Consider the following 26,540-nt stretch of genomic DNA (forward strand, 5'->3'; position numbering starts at 1 on the left):
ATGAAGTTGCCCAAGTTTCAAAATGCTGTTCAGGCTGGATTCAGCCCACAGGCCACGAGTTTGCTTTAGTGAGACAACTTTTTCCATCTCCCCAGCTCTCCACTCTGCAGCTTGCCTCTCTGGCTATCCACAGGACATGGACATGTGTCAAATGGGGGCAGAGCCAGGAACAATCCCCCTCCCCCACTGACCTCAGACTCACCCTCCCTCAAATAGCCAGGGCTTCTCCCGGGGGTCAGGCTGATGGGTCCGGCTCCCTCCTGGGGGGCTAAGTCCCTCCCGAGGGTCTCCTTTCAGCCTGAGAGCTAGCAGACCCGCAGCACACGGCCGCCAGGCAAGCCTGGGCATGTCTGAAGCCCACTGAGACCCAAGCTTCGGAGGCTTTTCCGGTTCTCAAGAGAAAGTCCAGGCTCGTCACCATGACCCCAGAAGGCTCTCACTGGCAGATGGTTCCTGACCCTTGCAGCCTGTGACTTTGTTCCTCAAACTGGTCCCTGCTGACCCCAGTGCCATCTCTTTACCCTGCCCTCCCCCTACCCTTTTTAGATAGAGGGAACTTCCTTCTCCAGGGCATCTTGCTGTGTCTTCCCTCTCTGGACCTTTGCACGTGGGGTTCCCCGACTGTTTTTGAAACGTCCCCCCCACCCCGACCCCCACCCAACACTCCCATGTCTCTCTGTAGGTAGTAGCTCAGAAGTCACACGTCTCTTCTTCCAGGAAGCCTTCCCTGACCATCTATACTAGTTTAGGGGCTGAGGACAGATGTTCCCACGGGCTGCTGGAGTTTCCCCTTAGCACTTAATTCTTTTTCCTGAGAGAGGGAGGGGACATGCGTCAAGAACAGGGACCATAACTGCTGTGTTTCCAAGTGTACCCAGCATCATGCCTGAGGCCAAGCAAATGCTTTTTGCAGGAGGAAGAAAGGAAGGAATGAAATAGGGAAGGAAGGAGAGGAGGGATGGGAAGGGAGCTACCCTCCACTTTCCCTGTTTCCATCTCTCTGTCTCTTTCCTTTTCTGTCCATCTCTCTCCCTGCTCTCTGTCCTCATCGCCAAAGTTCTAAAATCTCCTCCTCTGACAATCAGCGCCGCGGATCATCTGTTTCTGAGTCGGCCTCCCCATCTTGGACCTGCAGGCCGTCCTGCCCTCGCCCCCACCGCAGGCGTCCCTCCGAGAACCGCGGCTCGCCAACCTCAGGACGTGGAGAGTCTAGAGGCGTCGCGCGGGCTGCTTCCCCGCAGGGGGCCCTGAGGCTGGGCGCCCGGCCGGGAGGCAGGGGTGGCGAGGTCGCGCACGGGCCGGGGCACGCGGAGGCCAGGAGCGGCGGGCGGCGGGGCTCACAGGCGCGGAGAGGAGAGAAGAGAGGGAGGGCGCAGGGCGGGTGGGGGTGGGGCGGCGCGGGGCGGGCCTGAGCGCGCCCCCCTCCCTGCGCAGCCCGCGCCCTCCCAGCCCAGCAGGCCACATCTGGCGGCTGCCCCCTCCCTTGTTTCCGCTGCACCCAGACTTCCTCCGGCGGTGGCTGGAGGCTGCGCATCTGGGGCCTGAAACATACAAAGGGGCTGCCAGGACGGGCGGGAACGCGCGGCGGCGGCGCGGGCTGGGGCGCGGGGGCCGGACCATGCGCCGCTGAGCCTGGCCAAGCGCAGGCCACCGAGTCGAGCGGCCCCCTCGGAGCGCAGCGCCGCGCGGCGGAGCAGGCGCCAGCCAGACGGCGACGCGGCCACACGCACCGAGCCAGCGATCCCCCGGGCGACGCGCGGGGCCCGGGAGCGCAATGACCGAGGCGCGAGGGGCCCGGGGCGCGCTCTCCGGCCCGCTGCGGGCGCTCTGCGTCCTGGGCTGCCTGTTGGGCCGCGCCGCCGCCGCGCCGTCGCCCATCATCAAGTTCCCTGGAGATGTCGCCCCCAAAACGGACAAAGAGCTGGCTGTGGTGAGTTGCAGCGCCCGCCTCTGGGAGTCAAGTTCGGAGAAACTTCGGAGGATGGCTGGGGGGGGGGGGGGGGGGGGGGGTCTTTGGTTAGCTCCCGAACAGCCACCCCCGAAGTGGGCACGCGGCCTGGGGAGGAGCTTCAGGAAACGGCTTGGTGGTGGTGGTGGGGGGGGGGTCTTTAGTTAGCTGAGGGAGGGATCTCTTTTGCAAACCGTAGGGCAGCCTTAGTAATGGGAGAAGGCTTTTGATAAACAACCTGGCAACTTTCGGACCCGCAGGGTGGGCGAGAAGCCGGTGGTGGTAGGGCAGGGGATGCTTTGGCAAACAGCTGGAAGGGACCTCTTTTGTAAATAACGGCCGCATTGTCTAGTATCCGGGGGATCTGGCAAGGGGGCCGCTTTGTAAACAACTTTTGGACACATCTGGGGGATTGGCTAACCGGCCCTTGGCAAGCGTCTTCGTAGGCCTTTGGCCAAAGGCCTGAAAGGGGTCTCTTTTGGAAATGGAGGATCTTTTGAACCCCTGTGAGACTTTGGGAAGAGGGTCCTTTGGCACACGTGTGGCTAGGAACTCAGGGCAAAGCAGAGCTTGGCCAAAGTCAAGGAACCTTCGGCATACATCTGGAGAGAGGCCCTGGAGGGATCTTTTGGCAAGTTGTGGAGGGCAGGAGGGAAGCAGAGAGCGCATCTTTTTCGGCTGGCTCAGTGGACCAGTTGGCCAGGAGGGTCAGGGGTTGCACCTCGGAAAGTTTCCTCGAACTTCTCCAGAGGGGTTGGAGAACGGGAGGAGAGAACTGGCTGGCCAGGCGCAGGGAGGGGCAGGCGCACGGGGGCCGTGGCGCGTGGGGCGGGGGCGGACGGAGCCCCGGGCGCGGGGGCGCGGGTCGGAGCGCCGCCAGCCAGCCCTCACTCCTGGCGGGACTGTGGTTCGGAGGTTGTTTTGCCAGCGCGCGCCGCTGGCTGGAGGAGCTCCCCCCTGACCGACCGCAGTGTTACATAAGGGGGCTGGGGGGCATCAGAGGGGCACTTCCTCTCACCCTGCGAGCGCCTCGGGGGCGGGGACCCCTCCAGATGTGCCTTCCAGCCTGCAAGACATCTGCTTCCTTACTCCTTCAACCACCCCAGAAATCTCCTATTCTCCTTCATCCTGGTCCCCAACCGGCCCAGGACAGGACTTTTGTACCCTGTGGTCACCCTAGGAACCCCTTCTCAGGATGTGATGCCACCACTCCTTTTCCCTGCATATAGACCTCTGTCCCTGCTGGGTAAACGGGTGGGGAGACCTTACATTTTTAGGGGGCTATTCATTCCACGGGTCTGGAGCTGGCCTGCCTGATGAGGTGGCTGTTGGTTGGGGGTGAGCTTTGGAGCCCTGACAAAGCTTCGTGGGTCCCCACGCCTCCTACAGTGTCGGTGTTGCCCAGAGGCCATGCGGGAGGAGGCTTGAGGAGATGCCTCTGGACTTAGATTGCCTGGCTTCACATCAGGGAGTCACGAGCAACTGGCCTCCTTGGCGAAATGGCTTCACTTCTCAATCTCAGCTGCTTCTGCAAACAGCATGATAGTGGGGGCTCGGGGTTAAGGGGGAGGTAATCCTGGACACCTTGAAGGGTACTTGGGGCATGGTAAACACTCAACAAGAGATAACCTTTGTTATTACTCTCATTGTCACTATTATTATATTCTCTATTCCCCTTCTCTAACTACCCCCCAAACAGGGTTAGGGCCCCTATAATAAGGTCTCCGGGTTCTTTTCACCATTCCGACAAAGCACAAATCACACATCCAATTTTCCACGGACCGTGGTCCATCCACCTCCCTGCACTGGGATTTGAACCCTGGAGACTAGAAACATTTGCCGTGTTCACCAGTTTCTCCCCATTACTGTCACAGGGCTTGGCACACGGTAGGAGTCAAAAAAATATTTGTTGAACAGATAAATGAGCCGGTTGGTCCCTGAAACTCCATAGAGGCCTGTTTGGTTTAGGCCTCAGTGAGCACAGAGGACAGGTCGATTTTCTTTTTAGAAATGACAGCTCCGGGATTTGAACCCAGGTCTGTCTGCCGCTGGAGTCCAGGCACATAAGCCTTGAATCTCTTTATAAGGAAAGTGAGAAAACCAATCCCGCTGTCATCAGCAGTCGGGTGAATTAAAAGAGTTGGCGGAGGTAAAGAAGAGTGGCAGAGAATTAGTAGTTCCGAGAATGGGCTCTGGAGCCAGAAGGCTTGGGTCCAAATCCACCTCAGCCATTTGTGAGCTGTGGGATCATAGGCAAGTTTCTTAACCTCTCTGGGCTTTAATTTCTTTCTCTGTTTGAGGGAGAGAGTAAGAGTAACTGCATTCTAGAATTGCTATATGGGGCATATAGTAAGCAACCAATGCGTGCCCCAAGCCATGCGTTACAGCTTTTATGTCACTCAGCTAGTGGGCGACAGAGCTGGTTTGGGAACCCGGGATGCTACCCAGGACCGTTGGGCCCCTGACTCCTTGGGTCAGCAGGATGCCATCCTCACATGGCTGCTGGCCTCGGGGTGTTCCATTTCTTCCAGCAATATCTGAACACCTTCTACGGCTGCCCCAAGGAGAGTTGCAACCTGTTTGTGCTGAAGGACACCCTGAAGAAGATGCAGAAGTTCTTCGGGCTGCCCCAGACGGGGGAACTCGACCAGAGCACCATCGAGACCATGCGGAAGCCACGCTGCGGCAACCCCGACGTGGCCAACTACAACTTCTTCCCCCGCAAGCCCAAGTGGGACAAGAACCAGATCACATACAGGTGCCAAGCCAGGGCAGCCGGAGGCAGGGCCCCGGGGCTTTGGGACACTGGGTCTCCTTGGGCCTTGCCTTCTCCCTTCTCCGGGACCCGGGGAGTATCTGGTGAGGGCCTGGCATCTCAAGGAGTTTGCCTACAAAGTTTTCTTAGGAACTGGAGTCAGACCGGAGCTTGAATCTCACATTTCCTAGCCTTGGGGCAGTGGGCTAGTTAGGTTCCAGTGCGTTCAGCCTTGACTTTCCAGTCTACAGAATGGGGCTAAAACATGACCTTCCTCGAAGGTTCATTGGGAACTAAGCTTGGTCACATATATAATGGGTCACGATATATGTCAGAGTCCAGCACACAGTGAGAGCGTAAGGAATGCGAGTCACTATTGTTCTTAGATGGGCTCACTGGGGTGGGTGGAGGGATTTGATGATTGGCTGCTAATTGAGTTTTATATTCTATCAGAGGGTTGTTATTATTGGTTGTTAACTGGGCTGAGAGCTCTCCTCTGCATGGCTCATGCTGGATTCCAAGGGTGAGATCTTTGCCCCGTAGCCCTTAATGCCCTCACTATTCATGCCTCCCCGCCCACCAGCCAGAGGTGAGAAAGGAGACTCGAGCCAGGGCATGGAGATGTGGGCTGGTCTAGGACTCCACGGAAGCTCAAGGCATTCTGGGTGGGCTGTTCTCCCAGTAAGCTCTGCTCCACACACACACACACACATACACCTGCCCGTGCATACACACTCATACATGCACACAGAAACCTGTGTGCTCCTTACGTGCTCAGGCGCACACTCGCAAACTGCACACGTGCACGCACATTCACACACATTCACGCATGGTCACACAGTTGCACACACACCTGGGCATGCACATGCATGCTTGTGTGCGTAGGCATACTCCCATTCCTTTGTGCACACAGACACCCTCACATGCATTTCTACCCCCTGCAGGATCATTGGCTACACGCCTGATCTGGACCCCGAGACGGTGGATGGTGCCTTTGCTCGTGCCTTCCAAGTCTGGAGTGATGTAACTCCGCTACGGTTTTCTCGTATCCACGATGGAGAGGCTGACATCATGATCAACTTTGGCCGCTGGGGTAGGCAGAAGAGGGGTCAGCAGGGAGCCAGTGCAAAGACAAGGGGGCGGTCTGGCCATTAGAGGGGCCCGGGGTCTTGAGCAGAGCTTAGACAGGACAGTAGAAGATGTAGACCCTGGGCAGCCACATTGATGTGGGGCCAGGTAAGGTGACAGTGGGTATACCCTGGAGGCGGTATAATCCCGAAAGCAGGTGGTCTGTCTGCACCACCCAGCACGGTAGCCATTAGATACATAGGTCCATTCACATTTAAATTAGTTAAAATTAAATTAAACTGAAAATTCAGTTTCTCCATCACACTAGCGACACTTCAGCTGCTCAGTGGCCATGTGAGATTAGTGTCTCTTGAATTGAACGGCACAAAGACTATCCCCATCATCACAGAAAGTTCTTTTGGTGGCGGACACCGAGGAATTCCAGATGTGAGAGTGGGTCAGAAACAGTGGAGCAATGTAGACTCCAGAGGAAGTGGAGTAGAACCAGGATCAAGGACGCCATGTGGGTTGGTCTTGTGAACACTGGCGGCAGTGTAGACGTGAAGGTGGGTGGTGTGGACATTGTGAGTGGTATTGTGATGTGGGTAAATGGCATGGGCAAAGGTGTTGACACTCGGTGGGTGGTATTCACTGGGTGGAAAAGTAGACATGAGGGTTAATGTTGTGGATATTGGCGATGGTATGACTTGAGGGTAAGCGATAGGGCTAAATTGGCAGTGCGGATGTGGGGTAGGTGATACAGACCACGGTATAGACGAGGAACAGTGAGAGAGCGGTGAGGACATGGGGGTGGCACGTTAGTCTGTGGGTAGGTATGATGTCACCGGCACTCGTGTAGACAGTGAAGGTCAGCGGTAGAGATACTGGGGGCCGTATAGACTTGAGGGGGGAGTGTAGACCATAGGATGGTAACAATCAAGTCAGAAACTCTACTGAGATGCTGTGTTCCCAGGGCTGGATAACCGCACCAGGACAGGGAAGGGGACGGATGTCAGGGCAGCTAAGGGCCCAGGCATGGGGGTGTGGCTGGGTTTCGGGGTCCAGCTGGGACAGCTGGAAGCCGAGACTCTGTGTGTTGCAGAGCATGGAGACGGATACCCTTTCGATGGCAAGGATGGGCTCCTGGCTCATGCCTTTGCCCCGGGCCCTGGCGTTGGGGGAGACTCGCACTTTGACGACGATGAGCTATGGACCCTGGGAGAAGGGCAAGGTAAGAGAGTGAACATCCGGGTCATGGCCGGGTCTCCTCTCTGGTCCTCCACATGCCTCGCTGTCCCTTGGCCACAGAACCATGGCTTTCCTGGCCACCTCGGGCCCCTCCCTCTGCTCTGATGGGACCAGAGAGCCGGCAGCAGGAGGGAGGTCATATAACCCGGCTGAGTCAGAATCCTGGTCTCCAAAGAAGCACCCAGAGAGGCTGATTATCCACCCTGTGTTGCCCTCAGTGGTCCGCGTGAAGTACGGGAACGCCGACGGGGAGTACTGCAAATTCCCCTTTCTGTTCAGCGGCCGGGAATATACCAGCTGCACGGATACCGGCCGCTCCGACGGCTTCCTCTGGTGCTCCACCACCTACAACTTCGAAAAGGATGGCAAGTACGGCTTCTGCCCCCACGAAGGTGAGCAGCCGCCCGGCCCCAGGCTTTCCTCCTCAGCTTCCACCTCCCCAGGCGGCCCCCCGCTCTCCCCCGCCCTCCCCACTCCTCCGCAGGCCTGACCCTGCCGTCCGCCAGCATCCCTCCCGCCATCCTCGCGTGAGCCACGGTCATGGCTGCATCCTTCTCACCCGCAGTTATTTACATGATACTTTCATTAAATCGGTTTGTTGGTTGGTTGGTTTTGCCATTAGCAATAATATTTGTGAAATCACAGGTTTGATGTGTGAATTATTTTTTTTCTAATGTGCATTAGAATGAACTTAGAACTACTAAAATGCCCGCTGGTTCTCTCTAGAACCACTCTCTACCCCCAGGCCAGGATGGGGGCCTCAAGGACATGAGGAGAGGTGGGGGGATGGATCAGAAGCCCCACAGAAGGATTGGGAGGCAAGACTCAGACACCGAGGCTGGTACCCAATCTGGCTTGGGGACAACGGCCCTGGGAATGTCAGCCATTGTTCCTAGTTCTGATGCTGATTCTTCCAGTGTGTGTGTGTGTGTGTGAGTGAGTGACACAAGCACACATCTGGGTGTGGGGGCTGATCCATATCTGCCTCTCTGGGTCTTTGTCTTTGCTTTTGTCTGCATCTCTGTGTCTTGGCAAAGGCATTAGGCCTGACTCAGTATTTTTGTATGTGTTTTTGCCAATGCTTAGGACATAACATTTTCAGATATTTTGAAACCATATAGAGGAAGAAGTTTTTTGAAGGGGTAAGGGTACTGACATACACACTCGATCCTTTTTTAACATATCCTTTACAATGAGACACACCTCATAACCAGAAATCATAAAAAGATAACGTGTACATCTTCATACTGGTCACATCGTTAGATTGGATGTTCCTAGAGGTCAAAAGCCCAGAAAACTAGGGGGAAATGGGAGAAAATCCAAAAATTAATTTTGTAAATACTTGTTTCTTCTCCATTCCGTAAAGACTCTTTGATCTATAGATGCCTCTGTCTTTCGGCTGTAATTTTACACGTTTGTGAATCTCTCTGACCCAACCGGACACTGAGCACCAGCCATCTTAACAGAAGGAAAGAAACAAAGAGCTAGTTAATCGTGTTCCTGTTTACGCTTTTAATACCAAAGTTCACACAGTACTTCATATTAAGTAAGAGTTCAAGCCATTGACCATTAATAAGTCAGAAACTTTTAAACAAAAGTATTTTATGTATCTTGCTTTTCCCAGCAGGGATTCAAGCAGAGTTAGCCCTGCCATGTGTCAGTCCCTGTGATTAGAACAGAATGCCTTGATCATAGAAGTGGAAACAGCTGTAATTCATAAGTTTGGTTTTTCCCTGCGTTGGCCATTAGCCATTTACTTGGTCTTTAGCCAGATGCAAGTACGTACAACACGCACGTGTTTGGGTCTTGGGATAGATGTCCTGGTTACTCAGCCCCTCCTGATGCTGAGTCAGCATCCTCTTCTCTTTATCCTTGTTGGGGGCAGGATCTGAAAGGAGATGGGGGCTTCCCGGGTGGTAGACATGCAGCTGTTGGGAGGCCAGAGGCAGAGGCTTGCCTCCGTGGAGGTTACCGCTTTGCCTTTCCTTCTCTGAGGCCGCCAAGGCATCTGGCTTCAGTTTTGGCTCATTGTTCCTGGCACTGTGGGGGAAAGGTCTCTTGGTTGGGGAGAGGGGAGTAGGAGGATATGGGGCCCTGATCCTGTGATCCTTGGCCCTCATTTTGGTCATGGTGGAGTTAACGGGGGCTGATGAGGTCACCTCTGGCACCTTTGTGCACAGATGGTCCTTGTTACGCATTTGTGGTTTTGCTAGTTGGCAATTCCAGAGACACACCATTTTGTAGTTTTGGGGTGGATGAAGGCATGGGGGAGTGGGGGGAGAACCCAAGACACGCAAGCCCTGACTCTGAACCCCACTCTTTCCCAATTCTCCAGTCATAGCCTCTGTCTTGGGGAGGTCAGAGAGGGAGCTCAGAGTGTGTGTTAAAAGGTTTCTGAAGACACCGCCTCCCTTCCGTTCTCCTCCTCTTCTCCTCCTCTGTCTCCTGCAGGGACCACAGCGGGCCATCCAGGAAAGCCCCTGGGGTTGAAAGGGAGGTGAAGCTTCGTGTGTGTGTGTGTGTGTGTGTGTGTGTGTGTGTGTGTGTGAGCGTGTGTGGCAAAGACTGTGAGCAAGAAAGAGATGACCAGGAGCAGTTCCAGAACCAGCCTTCTGAGAACTGTTTTCCTATCTCTCCAATGGAAAGACCCTTGTGGTCCTGCCAACCCCAGTCTGCATGGCTTGGGCATGGCCAGGCAGCGTGGACAGTGACCTTGGGGTGTGGGCCGGGCTCTGGAGAACCCCGTGCTGTGTGCCAGGTGTTAACCATTTCATTGTTGGGAGGAGGGCATTCGGGTGGATTGAAGGAGGCATCCCTAAGGTCCCAGGGGGAGGGATCGAGCTGGCCAGGGAGGCAGGAATGCTCTCCAGGAGCCCGGAGAAACATCAATTCACCAACCATTAGAGACGGGTTTTGAATATTTTCATGACATCACAACCTCACTGGTGTGACCTGGCCGCCAGCGCTGTGCCCCCGGCAAGTGCCCAGCCGATCCTCAGCCAGGCAGGCGGGTGGCCTCTCACACTCGCACCCCTCCCCTCTCTCCCCCGCCCCCCCAGCCCTGTTCACCATGGGTGGCAACGCTGACGGACAGCCCTGCAAGTTCCCGTTCCGATTCCAGGGCACCTCCTACGACAGCTGCACCACCGAGGGCCGCACGGACGGCTACCGCTGGTGCGGCACCACCGAGGACTATGACCGCGACAAGAAGTATGGCTTCTGCCCCGAGACCGGTGGGTGTCACCACCTCCCCCTGCCTCCCCAGGGCCGGCAGCCTGCCCTGTGAGAGAAAACCTCCCAGAGACCCCTCCCCACCTCCTTTCCCCAGGACTGGGCTGCTGGCCAGGGTGCTGAGCTGCTGGGACAGCATGGGCACCCACATCGGGACAGATGGTGCATGGGCACCAATAACCCGTTGAGCCAAATTGGGGATGCCTAATGTCCGGCCAGCTCAGGACCCTGTCTGAATGGTCCACGTTCCCTCGGCTTCCCTGGTAATCATTTCCCTCTCTCTCTCTCCGTCTCACGTTGAAGTCTCTCTTCCCTGCCTTTCTTTGCTCTCCTCGGTATCTCTAGCCTGCGGTTTCTGTTTTGCAGTAAGGATTCCCGGCTTCCTTTCTTCCTCCCTCCCTTCCTTGCTTCCTTCTACTTCCTCCAGCAGCTCTTTACCAAGCACCTGCTTTCTGCAGGAGACCCGGGTGGGTCCTCCACAGGACCCAGCATGAGGAAGTTCACGGTCTAAGGTCCTTAATTTCTCCGAGCTCCCGTTGCCCATCGCATGGTCCCTACTGCACAGGGTTGTAGAGACGTGTATAAAGTGCTTGCTCCAGGGCCCAGGGCTGAGGTCTAAGGACCTCTAAGGTCTAAGAAGCGTCAGAACTACCTCTGGTCCCTCTGGCCCCATCCATGGGAGGCTGAGTAAAGCTCTGGAATCTGCGTGGGTTTGAATCATAGCCCTGACGCTTCTAGCAGTAGCTGCTCAGGCTAGTTTCTTAATTTCTCCGAGCTCCCGTTGCCCATCTCATGGTCCCTACTGCACAGGGTTGTAGAGACGTATATAAAGTGCTTGCTCCAGGGCCCAGGGCTGAGCAAGTGCTCAGTGAGCATGGTTCGTTAACGTCCTCATCGTGTCGTTCCCTGGCGGTGGCCTCAGATGCCTTCCTGCCCCCTGACCCATGTCCCTCGCTCCACAGCCATGTCCACTGTTGGCGGGAACTCGGAGGGGGCCCCCTGTGTCTTCCCCTTCACCTTCTTGGGCAACAAGCATGAGAGCTGTACCAGCGTGGGCCGCAGCGATGGGAAGATGTGGTGCGCGACCACAGCCAACTATGACGATGACCGCAAATGGGGCTTCTGCCCCGACCAAGGTACACAGCTCTGACCGTCGGGCAGAAACACCAGACGCCGCCCTGCCCCTGCCCCGGAAACATTCCTGGGCCCTCCCACCCACCTCTGGTATAGACACCACCCCCCAGACATCCCCATGTTGGTAGAGACCCTGTGTTGGCGGAGGTCCTGCCCATCCAAAGCTCCTGACCTTGACCGCCCCTCCAGGTGGGGTTCTTACTACCCCAAACATTCAGTGCTGGGCACAGGGTACCCTATGTCAGAGAATGATTCCCCTACAAGGCATTCCCGTTCCAATGGAGAGCTGCCTTAAAGGAGCTGGGTGGGCAGGAGAAAGGAGGAAAACGGAAGTAGCCTCATCCTCCAACGCCACCCTCCACGCATCACGAGAGAGCCCCCAGAGCCCTCCTTGCCCCTTCAACACCCTTTGCCAAGTTGTGAATGAGGGGGTCTGTGACAGTGTGAGTGCTGAGGACCGGGCCACCTGAGACGGCTCTCTGCCCTCCAGGGCACACAGGCTGGGGAAGAGAGTGACCAGGAGATAGGCCACGACCTTACCACACGGTCAGTGCAGTGAGCAGGCTGCCGGGGGGCACTATGCCCACTCTAGTCTGCAGGGCCCCGTGGCACTGGGCTCAAAGCTCCCTGAGGGCCCCGATGGCCAGGTAAGAGGATGGTCCAGGGCTGGCCAGAATTAGATCAGCCTCTTTTTCTGTGACCTTTCTTCTTTTTTACTCACAATGAGGTGGAGTTAGGATCATGCTATCTATCCTACAGAGGCCGGCCAAAAGAGTTTTTCTTAACCCCCGCCAAACACCATGCTAGGATATAGCCTGATGTTACCTGCTCTGCCCCAGCGTCTACTTAAAAGTGGGATTCTCCCTCTGCTGGAGTGGCTTGAGACTCCAGAGCTGGTGTGGCCTCCTGGTGGTGTCTATTGGTTTCCCAGGGCTGTCATAACCAAGTGCCGCAAACTGGGTGTCTTAAAACAACAGAAATTTATTCTCGTGCATTTCAGAGGCTACAAGTCTAAAAGTCAAGGCCTTGGCAGGACCACATTCCCTCGGAAGTCTGCATTGTTCCAGTGTCTGCCTCTCTCGTTACATGCCCTTCTATGTATTTTCTCTTCTTAGAATGATACAGGTCACATTGGATTAAGGGCCCACCCTACCCCAGTATGACCTCGTTTTAACTTAATTTATCTGCAGAAATGCTATTTCCAAATAAGGTCACATTCACAGGTGCTTGGGGTTAGGAACTCAACTTATCTTTTGGGGAGACACAATTCATCCTACGATAGGGTATGCAGTGGGGTTTGCCCTCTGGGCTGAGCCTGGGCAACCACTCCGAGGGAGAGTGGTTTTTACTGCTTCCTGGGGAAGAAATGGTGGACCCACTCTCTTACCTCTTTGGAGACCCTGAAGTGCAGGATTTGCCCCTACTCTTTGTAGAGAAACACAAAGAGCCAGAAAACAGGATTTTTAACAAATGGGACTTGAAGTAGAGGATTTGTCGCTGCTCCTGGCTGTCTTTTATAGCTCCCATGAATTCCACCCTGGAAAGGGACAGAGGGACTTTGGCTGACCCTACTTGAAAGCAATGGGCATAGTCTCTCGGTCCCTGATTTCTCAGGAGAAGGGAGAATCAATACGAGCCATCTGCGCGGCTCTTAGCCTCCCCGTGGTGCTATCCTCAAAGTCCCCATCGCTGGGGCCAGAGCCTCGCTGCTCTCTCACCTCTCTCCCTGTCTCTCTGCCCCCCTCCCCTCCTGCGGCCCTCAGGGTACAGCTTGTTCCTGGTGGCAGCCCATGAGTTTGGCCACGCCATGGGGCTGGAGCACTCTGAAGACCCTGGAGCCTTGATGGCTCCCATTTACACCTACACCAAGAACTTCCGCCTGTCCCACGATGACGTCAAGGGCATTCAAGAGCTCTACGGTAACCTTCAGCATGGGGGGGCATCTGGATGGGGGTCTGGGGAGGTCATGCAGTCTGGGATGGAGGCCCAGGGCTTGGGAACTGGCAAGGTCCCATTTCTCCAGGACTGTAGGAGACAAAGGCAGGAGGCAGGAGGCAGGAGGCAGGAGCGTTGATCTGGTCTGGGGATAACAGAGCAGCCCTGCAAGCATTAGTCCCTTTGCTTTGGATGGTCCTTTTCCTTTCCAAATAACACCAGCGTTCATGCCCCTCTCGGCTCCCCAGAGCCACTGCGTGAGGTCGGCAGGGGAGAAACTGACTCCCCATTTTCTAGGTGAGTCAACTGAGGCCCAAGGAAGGTGACCCTTCTGGCCCAGGGTCACGAGGTTTCAGCCACCAAGTTAGGTTTAGAATCCAGGACAATGAGCCAAACACAGGGCAGAATTGCCCAGCATATGGAAAGACCCTGATGATACGGGGAGTGAAAGTGTGTAGTTTTATACCGATTCTTTCCTTTTCTTTTTAGGATTTTATTTATTTCTTGGAGAGAGAGAGAGAGACAGAGATAGCAAGAGAGAGTATGAGCCTGAAGGAAAGGGGGAAGCAGGTTCTCCACTGAGCAGGGAGTCTGATGGCGGGACTCGATCCCAGGACCCTGGGATCATGCCCTGAGCTGAAGGCAGATGCTTAACCAACTGAGCCACCCAGGCGCCCCTGATTCTTTTATTTTAATGTGTAATGGGCACAATTCAACCGGAGCTTGAAACTGGTGTTTTATTTATTAACGCCTACAATGAGGCTAGAGTGGGCCCATTTAAAAAAAAGTCACTATGAAATGGTCCTGGACCAAGTCACAGTAGTGGAAATGGTGGTGGGTGATAGGGCTGGGGACACACGGATTTGGGAAAGAACACTAGATCAAGGGAGAGATGCCGGGTTCGAGTATGTTTACCACTCACCAGCAGCAAGAGATGAAGCAGGTCTTTACCTCCCTGGACTCGGCTTCCTCCTCTCTAAACTGTGGCCGGTTGCCATGAGGGGCAAAGGGATGAATCCTTGAGAAAGGGTCACACCCCCGGTGCTGGACACAGGTGGCCGCTGCCGGCCGTGACTCTCCTGTGGGCTTAAGAACCTGAGCTTTGCGTTTGAATGGTTGGGCGAGTCACTCAACCTCTGTGGGCCCCAGTTTCCTCATCTGTAAAATGGAAGTAATAACAGTGCCTCCTGCCAGGGATGTGGTGAGGAGCGGTTCAGGTGACGTCAGCAAAGAGCATTTGTCAAGTACCAGGTGCTTGGGATTCTGGTTTCTCTTTATTGTCCTCCCCCCAACGTCCAAGCGTCATCTCTGTGTCGTCCCCGCACTCACTCCAAGCCCAGAATACTATTTCTTCGGACCCTTCACAGGCTGGGTGGGCAGCCCCGGGGCTCAGCCTGGTGGGGAGAGCCCCTGGAGCTGGGGAGAGTCTGAGGTCGCGTCCTCCTCCTGCAGGGGCCTCCCCCGACGCTGGCACGGGCACCGGCCCCACCCCAACTCTGGGACCCGTCACTCCTGAGATCTGCAAGCAGGACATTGTCTTTGACGGCATCTCTCAGATCCGTGGGGAAATCTTCTTCTTCAAGGACCGGTGAGTGCGGGAGCTCGCTTCTCGTCCTTGTCCTCTGCCCATTCCCTGTGATTCTTGTGCCCCCAGTCCTTGGTCAGAGAGCCCGCTGGGGGCTTCACAGAATGGCCTGTGGGGACAGTTTGTCCTGTGTGTCAGACAGCCTCCAGATGTCAGCGTCTTACTGCAACGTGCGTCTCTTTTGCTCTCTCCTCGTCTGTGGGTCTGCTAGGTGTCTGGGCTTCAAGCTGTGGTTTTGGTTCGGGTATGTTCTGCATGTCACTCCTTCTCTTGGGGTTAGCAGCTGCTCATGGCGGATGACAAGCACAAGAGGCCAAATCAAACCACACGAGCACATTTAAAGCCTCCACTCACATCATGTCTGAGAATATTCCATTGACTGAAGCAAATCACATGGCCAGGCCCAACGCCTACTGTAGAGGGTGGTGCTGTGAGGTCACATGGCAAACACACATGGATGTATGATTCTAAAATAAGGGTGGAGAGAAGAATTGGAAACAATGATCCAGGCTCCCACAGGCTTTCTCCTGGAATGGCCTTGACCCCAGATAGCCAAATCATTCTTTGTAGGAGGAGCAGGTAACCACAGGAGAGAGGTGGTATCCTTCATGCTAGAGATAAAGGCCCCTACTCAATCAACCAAGAGCGGAGACTCCCCCAGCTGCCCTAGCCCGCCCAGAGAATGGCACACAGTATTTAGGACTGCCGTAAAGGATCTGTCCATCAGCCATCCGTACATACGTACATACATACATACACCTATCCATCACTCATCTATTTGTCCATCTATCCATCCGTCATCATTTATCTATTATCCATTAGTCTGTCATCATCCATCCGTCATCCATCCATCCATCCATCCATCCATCCATAAGGTGTGGGAGTTGACGGAATGGGTTCTGGAGCCAGATTGCCTGGGTTGGAATCCTGGACCTGCTGTTTACTGGTTGTATGATTATAGGCAAATTAATTGTGTGTCTCTTTTGAACCTCAGTTTCCTCATCTATAAAATGGAACTAGTATTCTCACCTATTTCATGGGGCTGTTGTAGGGATTTGATGCTGTAAGATTAGATGCTTAGAATAATGCCTGACACAGGGTAAGTGTATTCAGTCGCACTAGCTAGTATTGTCAACAAACAGTTATTCGGCATTTACGGTGCCAGCTCCTTTGCTTTAGGAGCTGGGGGTGGGAGATGGTGTGCTGGGAGCAGAGGGGCCGCCTAATGCCTAGAGTAGCATTCTCAAAGAGAGGTCCGTGGGCCTCCTACACCAGAGCCCCCTAGGGTGTGAATGTTAGGAGTGTGGGTTCTGCGCCCACCCCCAGGCCCTCTTGACAGAAATCTCTGGGAGTGGGCTCTAGGCATCCACATTTTCACAAATTCCCCTGTGAGTCTTACGCACACTGAAGTGTGAACAGCAGCAGTCAAGTCTGGGAAACAGAGGCAGGGAGAGCTAAAAGCAGTCCATAGCCGAATGAGAGGAATGGAATTGCAGAAGCATTTGGAAAGTGCTTGCCTGGACACCCGCAAGTGTCCAGGGCCTTTAAAGGAGAAGCAGACCCAGGGGGAGTGATGAGCTGACAGGTTGTGAGGGTGTTTGGGTCAGGGGGTCCTGCAGGAGCGGAGTCACAGAGATATGAGAGTTCCTGGCTTGGGGGAGGGTTGGAGGGAGCCTGATAGGGCTGGAAGATGTTTCGTGAACTTTCATGAAGCACCTCCTCTGGTCCAGGCACTGGGCTAGGTGCTGGGGGGCAGATGCCCTGCTTTTTTGCAGAGTCTTCTGGTCAACAGGGAGATGGCCAGAATGCAGAGAGAGAGAGGAGACTCAAAATGCAGTGAGAAGTCAGGTACCGTCGGGCCCTACTGTCCGCACTGTCCTTAGCCTGGAGCACTTCCCACTCGGGAGGCCCTGACCCACATTCGGAGCTGAGACATGTGGACCTAGGAAAGGGTGCAGAGCCCAGGCCCGGGTTTGCAGCCCTCCCTGGCCTGACACAGCGTAATTTCAAAAGGAAGTTGATGAGTGTTTGATGGGTTCGTTGAATTAACCAGTAAATAAGCACTGACCATGTGCAAAAATGGGTGGTAGGCACTGGGGGGATGAGAAGGGTAATACCACAGGATAATTAAACTCAAACCTTGGAGTCAGATCTGGGTTTGAATCCTGGCAATACTAATCTCTCTGAGTTTCATTTGCCAAATAAGGATGGTGATACCTTCCTGCAGCTGGATGTTTTGGCTGCAAGTAACGGGGATCCCCAGCTCAAACCAACTTACACAGCAGAGAGAAACTGCTCTCACGTGGTATAAAGTCCAGAGGTGGGGTTGTCTCCAGGGGCAGAAAGAGGCTCAGTGACTCAGTGATGTCTCTGTCCACTGCCATCCTCTGCATTGTTTTCCCCTCAAGCCTGGGTCCCTCATGGTCACACAGTGACTGCCAGGGGCCATGGGGGCTGCAGGCTTCCTTGGCCACACCCAGCAGGAGAGAGTGAGAGGTTCCCCAACTGTGAATTACAAGTCTGTTCAATCTCCTTGGGCCCACATAAATCATACAGTAACTGCTGAATCAATGCCAATTGCCAAGAAATGCTAAGCTTTGATAGGCTTAGACCAGTGGTTCTCAAACGTTGGCATGCATTAGGATCATCTGGAAGCCTTGTTAAAACAGATTGCTGGGCCCCAAGCCCAGAGAGTCTGGTGCATAGGTCTCGAGTGGGACCCAACAAAGTTGTGTTTACCAGTTCCCAGACGATGCTCATGCTGCTGGTCAGGGGATCAAACTTGGAGACCAGTGGCTTAAGCTCAGCAGAATGGGGATGGGGTCCAATGGTGGGCAAGCCTGGATCATAAATACAGGAGTTGTGTGAGGAAGGATGATAGGGAAATAAATGTATCAGAGATGCTGGTAGACCACCAAGAGTGCATATTATCTTGTTGTATTGTGAAGGTTGCATTTTACACGAAACACAAAGTGCTTGGCACTTAGTAGGCACTCCATAAATGATAATAGCTCTCACCCTTGCCAAAGTGCACGCGTCCATTCCATTTCAATTCAGGAAATACTTTGAGTACTATCGGCCCCTGCCTCAGTGGACTTCTGATTTAGTAAGAGACGTTTTAAAAAACAATCAAACTACTATTCCAAGGCACTCAGTGTTAAAAGACTCAGAGGAGAAATAATATGGTATGGACAGAGGTAATTAGGGAAGGCTTCCTGGAGGAGGGAGTAAGACAGGGAGCAAAAATGTGGCTTCTCAGCCCTGGCATTTTGCAGAGGGGGCTCTGCCCATTCTCCAGTCCTTCTCCAGCGTGCCTTTGACCTTGCCTCCCCCTCTGAGGGCATCATCGCTGGGAAGTTTTTGAGTGGGCGTGGGGAGGCATACGTGAGAACAGCTGCAGAGTGACCGAAGATGTGGTTTCCTGTGTCCCCTGCCCCCCACCCCAGGTTCATTTGGCGGACAGTGACGCCACGGGACAAGCCCATGGGGCCCCTGCTGGTAGCCACATTCTGGCCTGAGCTCCCGGAAAAGATCGATGCTGTGTACGAGGCCCCGCAGGAGGAGAAGGCTGTGTTCTTTGCAGGTGTGTGGGAAGCGTTCTGCCTTACTCTCGGCTCCCCGGGGCTCTGCACCGTGGTTCCTGTGTGCCTGGGGGTGCTCCCTCTCCTTCCTGGATCTCTTCTTTCAACCATCAGTTCCAAAAGCGTGGGCTTCATCTGGGAAATTGGCTCAGACACCCAACATCAAACAGCAGTAGCCCACAGAGTGAACGTTCCATTACCTTTTAATTTTCAATCCTTCTAATTCCTCTTCTAGAAGGAAAATCACAGTTTAGTGCCGGTATGTCCGGCACTAAAAAGTGTCTCTTAACACTTTTCTAATGCTAGAGCCTTTGGCAGGCAACAATTTTAGCCAGAACTTTTTAAAAGGGGATGACATTTTTAACATCTCAAATAAATTTATTTCCAAAAAAAGAAATAATTTATTTCTATGGAGTTCAAGATGAATTCCTTGAAAGCAAAATCTGAAGTAAGTAATAGCACAGAAAGTCTCTGTAAGTGGTAAAAATGATCAAGGTAGGGTCACGTGGCCCACATTTGGGAAACCCTGTGCATCCAGCATTGATCTGAACCTACAGTGTGCCAGGGATCCAGGCCCTGCCCTCCCGGAGCTCACAAGCTAGGGGGCTATGGCAGGAGAGGGAGGACGGACAGGAGCCTGCCCTGGTCTGAGGTGTGGGCACAGGGACGGTTTCCTGGGGCAGCCAAGGCCTTGGCCGCATAACAGGTCCATGTTCTACCAGCCTGCTCCCCACATCCTCCATCCCAGAGCGGTCCTGGGCTGTGGCGCCAGTTAAGAGGTCTTCGTGGCAGGCGTTGCACTTAGCATCCGTGGCTTGGTGAGTGAGCAAGGGCTGGAGGCACCCCACCGCCCCCACTCTTCTCCTCGGCCAGGCAGCTTCTGCAAGCAGTTGGTAAAACCGTATACCCGAGTCCTGATTCTGGGCACCGAACTGGAAGTGAGCGGGACCCCGTGTCCCTGTTGAGAATGGCCACAGTGGGGTCCCCGATAGACAGATGACGGGAGGAACAGACCAGGCTGAGGGATTTCAGCACCAGCCGCCAACACACCCTTTGCTTCCGCCCCAGGGAATGAATATTGGGTCTATTCAGCCAGCACCCTGGAGCGAGGGTACCCCAAGCCGCTGACCAGCCTGGGGCTGCCCCCTGATGTTCAGCGCGTGGATGCTGCCTTTAATTGGAGCAAGAACAAGAAGACCTACATCTTTGCTGGAGACAAGTTCTGGAGGTAAGGGGTTAGCGGTGAGGGCGCGGTGGCGGAGGGGTGGGGGCAGTAGAAAGGAGAACAGCATAGCCAGCCGTGTGGACATGGAGAAGAAGCTCTGTGGTTTCCTGTTTCCTGGGTCGGGGTCGGTGATGTGGGGCGAGAGATGCCCCCTCTCTGACCTCTAACCTGCCAGGGCTGCAGGGCCTCCGAGAGGTCCCTGAGTGATGAACATCCTTGTGCACGTTGATGGTACGGGGCTGGTCAGAACCTCCTTTCCTTCTCCAAAGCCTCCCATCTGGGGGTGACTCGCTGCAAAAGGGGGTAATAAAAATAAAACTAACAGCTTCTACTACTGATGCTATATGCCAGACACTATTTCAAGGGCTTTATGAGATCAGTATTGTTACTATTGTTCCCATTTTGCAGATGAGGGAACTGGGGTTCAGAGAGGTTAAGTGTCTAGCTTAAAGTCACACAGCCATGTCATGGCAGGTTGGGATTTGAACCTTGGAACTCTGGCTCCCAGACAACATGCTATTTATTCTTCGCTGTTCTGTACTGTACGGGAGATAGTGGGGTCTTCAGAAATGGGGTGGTGAAGGCAAGGGGAGCAGAGGACAAAATATGATGAAGACAGAGATGGGTGTACCAGCTGCCCGCCAGAGCATCCAAATCGGGCCTCTCGGGAAGCAGCAGGCACCCTCGGGCGTGTCTGCCACGGGCCCAGTGTCTGTGGGCCCAGACTCGCAGGGGGCCAGTTCGGAAGCAGGTAGCTTCTAGCTCTAGGTCATCAAAAGGGAAGGGTTCAATTCCAAGAGGCCACAGTCAGGGCTACAGGTCAGGGAACCCAATATCCAAGAACAGTCAGGGGAAGACTGCCCAGACTTCTGGAGTTTGATTATAATTCTTCGCATTTCCCAGACAAGGAAACTGTGCCCAAAGAAATGAAATAACTTGGTGTATGTTACTTAAATGCAAGTGTGTTGACCACAGAGCCAGGATGATAACCGCATCTCCTGTCCCCTAACCCCACGCCCCTCCCCGGTACCCTCAGGGTCATTCGGTCAGTGGGAAGGGATGGGGGGCGCAGGGGCTGATCCCTGCCTTCCTCCTGGGGCTGCTACTGCATCTGGGCCCTTTGTCTGCCATCCCTGGAACAGTCCAGCTTCCCTCCCAGGCCTCTCTCTTCTGCCCCTTCCCTTCTCCCCATCACCCTGCCCCCAGCTGCCCTGCATTCAGAAGCTGCTTGCCTGTGTCGGAGGAATTCCAGACATATTGTTAAGACACTTAGCAGCTCAAGCTGATGGATATCTCAAGCCTCAAGAAGGAACACAGCCAGGAGACCTCGGAGCGGGCTCTCCGCCCACAGGCTCCGGAACACTCCTTAGCACCAGCACGTCCTACAAATGGCATCTCAGTGTGGTAGGCGCCCTGAATCGCCAAATCTTAGAATGTGGACAGTGAGAAGCACAGACACACGGAAATGTGAATCTCAGAATCAAATCATGAAGACTAGTGTCTACGACTCATGGTATTGGAAGGACTTCTGTAATCTCCCTCCAGTGCCCCCTGTGGATGTGAACACATCGGACAGATGTAGCCACGTGTGAGCGTGAGTGTGTGTATGCACGCGGGGCTTGGGCCGTGGTGGTGCCTTGCTGGGTTTCGGGCAGAGTTACCTGCTTCCCAGTCCCTTTCTGCAACAAGCCCACCTTCCAAAGCTGGGATCCAGGAAGCCCTGCTGTAGGTCAGTGACACTTAAATAAAAGCAGCGGAGCCGAAGGCCTTAACTGAAGCTCAAGAAAGACAGATGGGCCTCCCAAAAGAGGCGGTTGATGAACTCGAGACACTGTTACTGGAGCTGAGTCTGCAGGGGCCCCTGGAGGAGAAGGACAGAGAACCGCTGATGACAGAGGACAAGCATCTGCCTCGAGCCTGGCTTCCCCTAGCTTATGCCAGGGAATACTCAGCCCCTGCTTCTGGAAGCTTCCACGAAGCCCATAAATGTATATTCAATATCTCCTAAGTGCTAGGCACTTACCTGGGTGCTTCTGGAAGGCAGTGGTCAGGAAATAGTCACACTTTTCCTTGTGGAGCTAATGATAGAATGAGGGAAATAGACATATGTGCATTTCACTTTTGTTTCTTATTTAAGGTAGATGGTATTATTAGCCCCATTTTCTAGGTGAAGAAACTGAAGCTGAAGTGTCTCAAGGATACACACCCGTGGAAAAGCTGGGATGCAAGTGTCTGTGGTTTTTGGTTTTTTTTTTTTTTTTTAGATTTTATTTATTTATTTGACAGAGAGACACAGCGGGACAGGGAACACAAGCAGGGGGAGTGGGAGAGGGAGAAACAGGCTTCCCACTGAGCAGGGAGCCCGATGCGGGGCTCGATCCCAGGACCCTGAGATCGTGACCTGAGCCGAACGCAGACCCTTAACAGACTGAGCCCCCCAGGTGTCCCAAAAGAAACCTTTTAAAAGCCAGCAGGAAGCACTGTAGGAGCCTGGAGACAGAGGACTAAGTGAAGAGCTTCAGGCCCCTGCAGAGCTAACACCTTCTGTTGCCATGATGACATGTTCTTCCTCAAGGAAAAGAACTTGGAACCAAATCAGTTCACTTCTCTGAGCCTTGGTGTCCGCATCTATAAAATGGGATTGCTTCCTGCCCTGCCCGCCCTCTGTGGGCAGACTGGACACAAGCAGAGGACGCATAGCTCTGAGCGGGGGCGTCAGGGGAGGCAATGTGGATGGAATGCTGGGACTTGGAACTGCAAACTTGGCTTTGGGACGCCAGCTCACGAGGAAGCATGTTAGGTTTTGCAAGCAGTCTTATGATGCAGCTGGGATCAAGGAAGGCTTTTCTGGCAGTTTTCAGGGTGACGGGGAGAGGGGGAAGTGAAGCCCCCTGTAGAAGGGAACTTACAGGGGAAGCTGTTGGGGGTGGTCTCGGGTCGGGGTGGTCGGGCTGGCCATCGGGATGAGGATCCACTCTGAGGCATAGCCGAGGAAAGCCTGGCCGTCACCAGAACAGCATTCAAACAAGGGTCTGTCTAGAAAATGAGCTCCACAAGGGCAGGACTTTATTTTGATTAATGCAATATCCACAGGCAGACCGAGGGGGAGTTCATTAAATATTTAGGGAATAAATAGGTTGAGTGTAAGTGGAGAAGCAAAGGAATCAAAGTGACCCCAGCATTTCAAAACTTCTCCCTGAAATGAAAAAGATGGTGGTATTGCTAGCCCAGAAGAAGAAGATGCCAGCTAATACTCAAGGTATTTAGCTGGATAAAAGGCCCAGCCCAGCATAACTACTCACCCTGGTAGCTGCAGCAGGGACTGGGGTGGCGGGAGGCCTGCCCCGTGACTAACAGGGCTTGGGTTCCCGTACCACCTTGCATTGTAACCTGGCTGTCCCAGATGAGATCATCTTCCGGGATGTGGATTGTCACCTCCACCTGAAGGATAAAGAAGCAGCAGTTTGTCCAAGCCTCTCAGTGAAATAACGCTGAGGCTGGATCCTGTCCTTGGGCTCCTAGTCCAGTGCTCCTTATACCGCAGCAGAGATCAGAGTTTGTAAAGGGACTAACGTTTCCCAAATACCTACGAAGTACCAGATACAGAGACAGGCACTTTGCATATGTTCTTTCATTTCCTTTATATGTCAATTAAAAACATTAAATACAGCCCCATTTTAAAGTTGGTAAAATGTAGGGACGCCTGGGTGGCTCAGTCGGTTAAGCGTCTGCCTTCGGCTCAGGTCGTGATCCCAGGGTCCTGGGATCGAGTCCCGCATCGGGCTCCCTGCTCCGCGGGGAGCCTGCTTCTCCCTCTGCCTCTGTCTCTCTCTCTCTCTGTCTCTCATGAATAAATAAATAAAATCTTTAAAAAAAATAAAAAAATAAAATAAAGTTGGTAAAATGGAGGTTCAGAGAGCAGCTTGCAGCCCTGGAGCCAGACAGGCTGGGGTTGGATTACCACTTGGAAGCTGGGTGCCCTTTCAAAGCCTCTGGTCTGTAAAATGGGTATTACGGTAGTAACCATGTCCTGGGACTGTCACAAGGATTGACTGAGAAAGTATATGGAAAGCGGTTAACATACTGCTTTACACGTTAGCAATAATCACAAGATTGCTTTTACAGGACTGGTGAAGGTCACATAATTAATGAGTAGTGGGGTTGGCATCCAGACCCCAGTCTGACTCCCTGGCCTTCCACTCCAGCCGGCTGACTCCCCGTAGAGCTAGGTCTGGTTTCCCAGGCTCAGCTAGGAACCGGCAGCTGGGCCCTCCCAGCCAGGTTTGGAAGAGGGCTGGTCTTTAGGGACGTCCCACTGGTTCCTCATATCCGTTTGCTTGCAGATACAATGAAGTCAAGAAGAAGATGGATCCTGGGTTCCCCAAGCTCATCGCCGATGCCTGGAATGCCATCCCCGATAACCTGGACGCCGTAGTGGACCTGCAGGGTGGTGGTGAGCTGCCCAGGCCCTTGTCCGCTTTCTAGGACATGCCTCCCCGCCCCCAGCCAGGGCCCAGCTCCTCCGAAGCACACACTCCTTCATTGTGCAGGGACGCAGGCGGCGCTCGGGGGGGAAAACAAACCAGCCCCTTCAACCCAGTGCTGGGAAGGCATCCAGACCCCTGACCTCCGCTCACTTAGCCGGCTCCAGGCAGTAAGACCCAGAAAGGCCCCTCACAGCTGCAGGGCCTGGGGCCAGGGAAGGGGAGGGCAGGAGGCCTGCTGGAACAAGAAACATGGGCTCTGTGCCCTGGATTCATTCTGGGGTTTGGTCCAGGCCCTTTCAGGTTCCACAGGAGGCCTGTGACTGCCTCCCATTAGCAGAAGGATGGCTCCATATGAGACAGGACAGACTTTGTCATGCCCTGTTGCTGATGTGGCAAAGATCTCCCACTCACTTCCATTCGCCCCTGATCCCTCGCTGAATAAAATACAACCGGTATCGGCAAGGGATAGCATTTGGAGTTTGCAAAACATGTTCCTGAGGTTTCTGTGAGGTCTGCAGGGACCTGGAAAGGAGTCCAGTTAGGCTTTTTTTTTAGAAGAGGTTGCAATTAAGTTCCAGAAAGATTTCTTTTGAGCCCCTATCCTGTGCAAATCACATGGCCCTAACCTCCCATCATGAAAGGTCTCACATGTCCAAGAAAGAGCTGTGTATAATCTAGGGGGGCTAGGTTAAGGATTATCTTCAAGAATAAGCATCTAGGGAGCACCTGCTATGTGCTGGGATTTTCAAGGAAGTAAATGAGGTCATGTATGTCAGGAGTCACACAGTTTAAGGCCCATAGGGGCCAGGCCAATAGCGCAGATGAGTGTGGCAGGCAAGGCAGACAGGAGGGAGGGGTGAGGTCTGTGGTGAACCAGAGTGCACACGGCTTATTTATAATCATCTGCTTCTCACGGTTGCTGCAAGAATGGGGCCCCGAGCCGTTAGATATTCTGGCTGTTTTAAAAGGAAGTGAGAAATGTATATTTTTGTGTGAAATTTCCAGATGTTTATATGTTGGCAACTTACTCAGCATTCAGAACAAAACAAAACAAAACACTTGTGTGAGCCAAATCAAAGCCATCTGTAGGTCTGACAGGGCCAGAAACCTGTTTTGCCACCTCTGGTCTGTGGGAAATGCTTCGTTTGTGCCCGTGCTCAGTGGAGTGCTGTTATTTATATTAATAATAGCACATGTTATCTGATTTAATCCTCGCCACAAGCTCTGAGAGGTCGGTATCTTTATCCCCATCTCCAAGATGAAGAAATAGGGACTTGGAGAGCTTACTTCCCTAGCCATCCTCCTTCCTCTGGTCTCCAAGGAGTCTTCTCTGGTTGAAAAGCTTGTTCCGTATGGCAGTTGACTCTCAAAGCTCCCGGAACCTTCCATATCTGTGGATGGGGTGATGATGACAGGCTCCCCCTTTTCTCATCCCAGGTCACAGCTACTTCTTCAAGGGTGCGTATTACCTGAAGTTGGAGAACCAAAGTCTGAAGAGTGTGAAATTCGGAAGCATCAAATCCGACTGGCTGGGCTGCTGAGCAGGTTCTGGGTCCCCCAGGCCCTGCCCCTCCATCGTTTTCTGCCTACCGAGCCCTGAGTGCCAGGGAAGGACCCGGATGGGCCTGGCAGCCTTCAGCTCTGTAGTTAATCGGCGTGCTCACCCCTCCCTGGTAATTTAAGGTTCTGGAGAGTGTCTCTGCCCTGTGCCCAAGGAACGGTGCTGATTGTACCCCTCCCAGCTGCCCTCAGCTCCCCACTCCGTATCCCACCAGCCCTCCAGAGCCACCCCCAAAGAGATGCTTTGATATTCTCAATGCAGCCCCACCTTGGGCTGCCCTGGTGCTCCCACACTTCAGGCTCTCCCCCCGCCACGGCTTTCTGTGGCTTACAGTACCCTCAGAGCCAACAGACAGAGACTGTCTCAAGAGGGCACTGGTGGCCCGACAGCCCGGCCTGGCATGGGGCAGCGGGATGGGGCATGGTCCCCTGGCCACCCCACACACCGGGCTTCTCACTGCTTCCTGCCTTAGGACGTCTCCTACCTTAGCGGTTCGCTTTGTGTGCACTTTGTTCTTTTCTTTCGATTTTTATTTTTCCACTTTGACATCGAATTTCTTGACAGAAGGACTCAGGTTATCTGAAGTCACTCCACCATGCATCTCAGCCCACATCGGGATGGTTCTCTTGTTCACTCTATTTAGTACGCCCCTACCCCATCACTTCCTCCACTGGCTGGAGGAGAACCAAGCCATGGCTCCCCGCTCAGCCCCGCCCCCCTGCCCTTCAACAGTTCCCCATGGGAAATGTCAACCAGTATGAATAAAGACACCAATTGAGTGG

The 26,540-nt window shown here is 54.0% G+C and overlaps 1 protein-coding gene across 1 annotated transcript; it reads left to right on the forward strand.

Moving 5' to 3' along the window:
* Positions 1-1,457: 1,457 nt before the first annotated feature.
* Positions 1,458-26,536, forward strand: MMP2 (matrix metallopeptidase 2). The gene is made up of 13 exons (XM_032424532.1): positions 1,458-1,930; positions 4,480-4,706; positions 5,648-5,796; positions 6,874-7,002; positions 7,238-7,411; positions 10,079-10,252; positions 11,213-11,386; positions 13,148-13,303; positions 14,772-14,907; positions 18,351-18,487; positions 19,554-19,713; positions 24,054-24,163; positions 25,635-26,536. Exons 1-13 carry the CDS (start codon positions 1,775-1,777, stop codon positions 25,736-25,738), a joined length of 1,986 nt encoding a protein of 661 aa, XP_032280423.1. The 5' UTR covers positions 1,458-1,774; the 3' UTR covers positions 25,739-26,536.
* Positions 26,537-26,540: the final 4 nt, after the last annotated feature.

Source organism: Phoca vitulina, unplaced genomic scaffold (assembly GCF_004348235.1).
Source record: "Phoca vitulina isolate PV1807 unplaced genomic scaffold, GSC_HSeal_1.0 scaffold30, whole genome shotgun sequence".
Classification (NCBI taxonomy): Eukaryota; Metazoa; Chordata; class Mammalia; order Carnivora; family Phocidae; genus Phoca; species Phoca vitulina.

What these genes read in the sequence shown, in the direction of transcription:
- MMP2 (XM_032424532.1), top strand. Translation starts at nt 1,775, where the DNA reads ATGACCGAGGCGCGAGGGGCCCGGGGCGCGCTCTCCGGCCCGCTGCGG. An exon ending in AAGAACCAGATCACATACAG is followed by an intron (nt 4,707 to 5,647) that starts GTGCCAAGCCAG and finishes TACCCCCTGCAG; the next exon opens with GATCATTGGCTACACGCCTG. An exon ending in GCTGGAGACAAGTTCTGGAG is followed by an intron (nt 19,714 to 24,053) that starts GTAAGGGGTTAG and finishes GTTTGCTTGCAG; the next exon opens with ATACAATGAAGTCAAGAAGA.